Source organism: Thermobia domestica, chromosome 10, assembly GCF_964235325.1.
Source record: "Thermobia domestica chromosome 10, izTheDome1.hap1.1, whole genome shotgun sequence".
NCBI lineage: Eukaryota > Metazoa > Arthropoda > Insecta > Zygentoma > Lepismatidae > Thermobia > Thermobia domestica.
In genome coordinates, this window is record NC_137463.1 from 168,864,046 (window position 1) to 168,870,859 (window position 6,814).

The window sequence follows — 6,814 nt, forward strand, 5'->3', positions numbered from 1 at the left end:
GACACTTTATTTCTGCTTCATGGACCAAGAAAAAATTACGTCAGTTTTAACTCTTAGATATCTAATAATGTGTCCGTCCACTGATAATAAGTGAAGGCACTAAAAATTGCCTTTTTCTCTTCAATTTATCAGTGGACGGTTATAGTGCTAGATAGGTGTTAAAAGTCTAACTGGCTTTTCTTGGAATACTTGGGACTCATTTTCTTTCACAGGATGGGAAAATAAGAGTTTCTAGCAAGCAAATATAATGTGTTTGTAAGCATGCCCCCATGAGGTTTGGAAGATTGAGAATATTCAAGAAATAAACAGAATAAATAACGACATACACGGCTAAGTCCATTGTTCTATATTGAGATGTACCCTATAGAGTCTACTAGAGAAATATATGTTGATGTAGTACTCAGGAAACAGCAATTCAAAGTTAATACCAAGTATGTAAGTTAAGTTTCAATTATGACTTAATTTCTGAATAGTGGGATGTATAGCGATCACTTCTTCACGCAGTTACCTTTCCCTTCTGCCTATAAACAAATGATGATAATTCGTCTCCGTTAGCCAACACGTAAAATGAAAGAAACAGAACATCCTTTTGTTACTATTTCTTGTACTAGTGGGATTGGTATTGCGACAGTAGTAGTTGCTTTCTCTCTCTCTCTCTCTCTCTTTTACTACGTAGGCACAAACTAAACATCCTAAATATTGTTATGTTTTAATAAATACATTTTTTGTAGCCAGGTTAGTATTACATGAAAATTGCTTTGTACAGAAACGTAAAGCTTATTTTGTACTTCAGTAGGATTGGAGAAGTGCTGACTGACAATAGTGTAACACGTCTTGTATATTAAAGGTTCATAGTGTCCATTTGTCTGTATATAGAAAAAAATATTGTTCTCATGCATCCTTTCAATATCACGTTACCGTCAATATTCAATGGTATGATATTTAAATTATCGTACTAAAGGGAACAGCTCAGTTTATTGCGTCAGTAAATTCTCAGTAGGTGGACTACTTTCAGTAATGTAAAGAATATAATTGATGCAACTTACTAAATGGATCATGTAGGCTCTTCTCTTGGAAATGGTTTGAGATGAGCAACAACGTTCTGCAGAATGTTTCCGCTTGCTGCAACCAAGATTGGAGAGGAACTACGACTTAGAAATATTTCCAAAAATGTAAGCACGTGTCTTGTAAGCACTGCTGCTTTCAGAAACCGCCTTCACTACTTTAAAATATAATCACTGTAATTGCGTATTACCAAGATAAATTGGGTAAGAAAATGTCCATTATTTTAAACGTCTTCAGTTTTTTTCTTAATTTGATCTTTTCTTCTTCTTGTGTAGTGCTTGCTGCATTTGGAGTCAAAACTACGAGAAGTGTGTCTTCGAAGCCGAGCGCTGGCTGAACTTCTCTTGACAACCGAATTCTGTGATATGGAACAAGTGACGTCAGCGTTGAATGTGGAAGTGAATGATGTGCCTCTTCTATTAGCAGTTGCCTCTACTCATACACCACAAGTCACCCAAAGATACGGCTTAAGTTTCAAGTAAAAGAATGTATGAAGGAACTAGTAAAATTGTATAATTGGAATTCATGAAAGCTAGAACGCATAATTCATTGCGCAGTTTCCAATGGTTCAATAATTGTTCCATTTTCTGCGGGATAAGTTCGAGAAGAAAACAACACTCGGTGTAATATATATATATATTTAGCCACAACTACTTTTAATGCTATTTTTCATCTGAAAGTCCTAGACTGTCATTTGCACATCGGAAGAAGATACGTGAACGTTTGTTCGTTTGTTTCTTATATATATATATTAATCCCCAATTTAATCTGGCTAGATTAAATATGGAATTGTCAGATGAAGAGTAAGGCTTTTCTTTTTTTTTTTTTCCTCCTGGAAACAAGATTACACGATGTCAGATAACAAACGTTCTGTATTCTCACTTTTTCCAAAAACTTAGTTTCAGTACACTTGTTAAAATTAATTTATTTTGGTATAAAGTAATGAAAATTAGATGAATTACATTGCTTTCTCAAATGCGATAGAAGTTTCGTTATTGGTCGTTTGACCAAAAGAAATAATAGGATAATGTATCATATTAGATCCAATAATCATTGCCAAGCATATTTGTCTAAGAATAAAAATGCAAATGTATCTAACATTTTGATAAGTAATCGTTAAACTACCTGACGAATCTCATCGAATAATCTCAGGTAGAGTTTAATACATTGTTAAACATTTTGAAGCATTTGTTGTCTTAACGTATCAAAATGTTCTAGCTGTTGGTATCGTAGAAGGTGATTTCAGAAGAAAGATGGAGTTTTCTTGCAAAGAAGAATAAGTATGTAAAATATTTACAAATATTTACAAGTCCTTTGAATAAGTATAATATCTTCAACTATGCACAGTAGATAAGAAATTTAAACGGAACGAGATCAGAGTGAGTCCGGTTTAATTTTCCATGCTGGCCAAGTGACTAAGATGTAGCAGAATAATATTTGGTGAAGAAAGGGGGGGGGGGAGTTGATTTCTTTCCATTGCACTTAAGATGGACTACGACTTCAAAGACAAACCGAGAATAGATATGAAGGTCGAGGCTTTTATTGAAGCAAAGAACAAAATCATTGAATAAGAATACAGTATTCTTTAAGTGAATCAAGATTTATATGTAGTCATACAGTATTTGAACGAATAATGAACGTTAACAGCTTTTTATTACTGGTTAAAGCACATAGTTGATAATGGAAAGCAATAGTTGTTGCATCAAATGTGTCATTTCACGAATACTGTCCCCAGTAATGATATTCAATAAAAACCGTATATGTGTGATTCTGCTTTTGTATCAAATGATGGGGTAAGGACAAGATAGCGCAACACCATAATTTTCGAGGAATAAAGAAACAAAAATTTTTTTTTAAATGTTAGATACAGGTGCTTTGGTACTACAACACATATTTCATAAAATTACTTAAAGGCAGGAATGACTAGCACGGCTATGTTGCGTAGTCTGTTTTTGTAATATCTGATGCAGTCTTCACCTTCATTTGTCTCGAAATATTGAAGATTTGTTGTACTGCTGTTTTGTCCCAAACCCTCAAATATTAAATAAAATTCAAAGAGCGAAAAACTGGGACTGGACCAGGAATAGAAGTAGAGTCTCCGACTTACTGTGCCGGTGTGTTCCACAGTATCATTTACCGAACCTTCACACTCATTCACAAGCCCGGCACAGTAAGCCCTAGACCCAAGTTCGATTCATGCTACAGTTACACATTTTGTCACTCTTTGAAGTTTATCTACTTTGCACGTTGAAAGATATGACGTATACATTTTTTTCTTGCAGATTTCATTTATCATAATAATAATAATTGTGAATATATTAGTTGCTCTCAAATAATAATTGTGAAAGCAAAATGGATTTAACAAGGACATCGTCAGTCCCTATTTGCTAATCTGTCACTATTATGTTATTACAAAAAGTATATAATTTAAAACAGTATGTCTTAATCTCTGCAACACAAGGGGACTGCTATGTTTACTGGTACATAAAGAAATTTGTCGAATGAGTTAATTTTATTATTTTAATAGATCCAATGTATTATTGTAATGAAGTTTCATGAAGGTGGTGAATGGGTACTCCAAAACATTTTGTTGATTTTGACCATATTGACTTTCTCGGTTGGCTTCATAAAATCTCGTTTGTTGCTGTATGTAATAAAATAAAGAACTAATCATGTTTAAGTTTAGGGGTGCATGGGGTGATTACTAATGAAGAAAAATTCATCTTTAAATGAATAATTAAGACATATGTATTTGTAGAATGAACTTTGTAAAAGTTATTATTAATACAAGTTGGCATAAAAAGAAGAAAAAGAAAGTTCTGTTCACGTATCTGAGATAAACATATTTTTGTACGTATTTAGTCTTATGTGGTATCTCTTTTATTCTTTTATATAAGATATAAGGCTATTTAAGAGGCAGTCTCGGTAATCACATCGTAACATGCTTGCAAACTTCTGGGCTATAGGGAAAATATGAAAAAAAAATTACATTTTGTAAGTTGACGTAGTCTATCTTTTAGAAATTGTTATATTCCATAAAGGAAAGTAAGAGGAATAGTCTTATAATTTTATTTACTATCCAATGTTCCAGGCACAAGCCTATTAGCTTAGATGAATTTCAGACAAGCCTTTTAAAAATATATTCGGGCTCAATGGGCTTCCACATTTGACATTTTCTACTGAAAATATTTGGGAGTAGAATACTCCAGTTACACAGATTTCTAAGATGTAGCTTCTGAGGCAATTCTGAAATCAGAAAAGGTATCTTGCAAGATAAAAAGTTGCTTTATTTTCTATAAACATGACATTTTCATTATATGTTCACCATAAGTTTGGCTGGAGTGTGGTATAAAATGGTTGTAATAAGTCACTTGTTCCAATATTTATGAACTCAAAATATAAAATATTTCTATATGCGTTTGTAGGTGCTATGGGAAATAGTCTTATCTAACATTACGGGTAACTCCACACTATGATGCTATATTTATAAAGTTGTTAATGCATTTTCTATCTTCGTTTTGACAATGAGCGAGTGTAGAATATGTCTGTGAAAAGTGACAAGAGAATAACGTACATGTAATACGTAACAAGCCATATACTCAAGTGATTAATGGCTAACGGACTTTAAAAAAACTTATATTTAAACCTCGTGTAAATTATCAGATGATACGTATCTATAAATACATATATTTTTGCAGTGGATTGAAGGAGTAACAGTTTTAGATACTAGACTTTTTTCTAGTATGTTGTAAATTTTTATTACATGTAGGCGGAAACTATTTAGAGAGTAAATAGGTGTACATGTGCTTTTGATTTTTTTGAATTATGAATTTTGAGAAGGTTGTAAGGTATTTTCTTTGTTCTGTATTATATGTGCAAGAGAATTTTTCCTATGTTGTACCAAAGATTTTTAATTGTCTTCATAATTACTACGTAAGTTATATGAGTCTTTATCATTATTATGATATTAATAACAATGCTTTTACAAGACTGATATGTATAAACCATACATATTATTTAATTCATGAATGAAATAAATTATTATTATTATTTAAACAATAGTTGTTTTGATTTGTTTAAAAGTACATAGATTGGACAAAAAGTAGTAACAACACTGTTTTCACGTCAGAGAACTGTGTCTCACAGTCAGCACTGCAAGAGTTCCGCAGGTGATAGGGAAATGTGAGGCGATGAATTGTAGCGAGTAGTAACGTCTTTGTGTTATTCAGTTAAAAACAGCAGTGTCGTAAAGTAGGGGAGCAAAGTGAAAGCACCATAATAATATGTTTCGTAAAGACGAACAAACATGCGTGGATCAAAATTGAAGTGGTACGTGGGGGCAGTGCACAAAATGTTTTCTGAGACGTCTGGACGCCTTTTTCGCCAAAATGAAGGAAACACTACGACACAAGAAAAGCTATCATCCGTGCCATATCCTAGTCCTTGCAGGATATCAACAAAGATTGACGCGCTGAGGGTGTTATGGTTGAAGGTAATAAAGATGGAGGCGATTATATTCAAGGAATGTAACGTGTTCTGTGCCTAAAGCCAAATACGAATTACAACAATGTTGCCATTACTTTTTATACAGAAGATAATACTAAGCATGTCATAACTAACGATCAGAAAGTACTACTGAACTCACAAGTTCTGATATTTCCCACATTCTTGCCTGGTATCAACTTTATATTTGTCCTCTTTGACATTCACTGCTGCCACTGTTCGTAACAATACCGGAAGTATTTTCTGTGACTTCACGTATGAGGTCCGCCATTGTCGATTTGACTTCTTCAATTGAAGCAAGCCGTGTTCCCTTGAATGTAAACTTCAGTCTCGAGAAAGAAAAAAGTCACATGACCACAGATCCGGCGATTAGGGGGTGGAGTCGGTCCCATGACTAATGTTCCTACTCGGTAAAAATTGCCTGACAGGGACTGGTGCGTTCTTCTGATGTAGAATCTATCCATTTTGCAACAGTTCAAGCCACTTCCTCCTTACTATTTCGCAAATATGTAAATGAAGTAACGCTAATTGATTGTTCTCCTAGTGTTAACCCACTCAAACATTACAATTCCATGAACGTCAAAGAACACAAGAAGCATTGTCTTAAATTTCAAGCGTGCTTTTTTCGGTTTAGGGGAATTGGGAGGACTTCCATTACATAGATAGCGGCTTAGTTTCCGGTCCATAGGTAAATATCGAAGGTGATTACTATTGTAGTACCTGTAAGTTTCTTTTATATATACACTGCTGGAAAATAAAATTGCAACACCCTGTAAAACATGAGGGAGATTGATGTGCTTCCAGTATTGGGTTCTTTGGTGATAGTGAAGTAGATGATTAACTGTGTAACAGTTTCGGCCAACATATGGCAGCGCCACAGAGGGACATTTGTGCCACCTGTGCCGAGTCTGTGTTGTGAATTAGCAGAGGCCGAAGATCAGCGGGTGCATGAAAGTGACTCACACAGTAAACATAAGCAAGACAGCATGTCACGACGACGCAATCGTGCTCCATACAGTCAAATGAGTGAGTTCGAACGGGGTCGTATTGTGGGCTTTAGAGAGGCTAGTTGGTCCTTTCGTCGAATCGGCAACCACGTTGGCCGTGATGCAGCGATGGATAGCAACCCATTCCCACACCCACAGAGAATGTTCTGGACGTCGTCGTAGCACGGATGTGCGCCGAGATCGGCGTATTGTGGGGACGGCATTGGCAGACCGCACAGCTACTACGTCCAACATTCCAG

General features: G+C 34.9%; 1 protein-coding gene across 2 annotated transcripts in view; it reads left to right on the forward strand.

Moving 5' to 3' along the window:
* LOC145662827 (folliculin-interacting protein 2) overlaps nt 1-5,118 on the forward strand; it is a 105,808-nt gene extending 100,690 nt beyond the window's left edge. For both annotated transcript variants that reach the window (XM_081728724.1, XM_081728725.1), the window contains exon 13: nt 1,341-5,118. In XM_081728724.1, the coding sequence (XP_081584850.1) occupies nt 1,341-1,547 (207 nt within the window). In that variant the 3' untranslated portion in view covers nt 1,548-5,118. The remainder of the gene's footprint in view (nt 1-1,340) is intronic.
* Nucleotides 5,119-6,814: the final 1,696 nt, after the last annotated feature.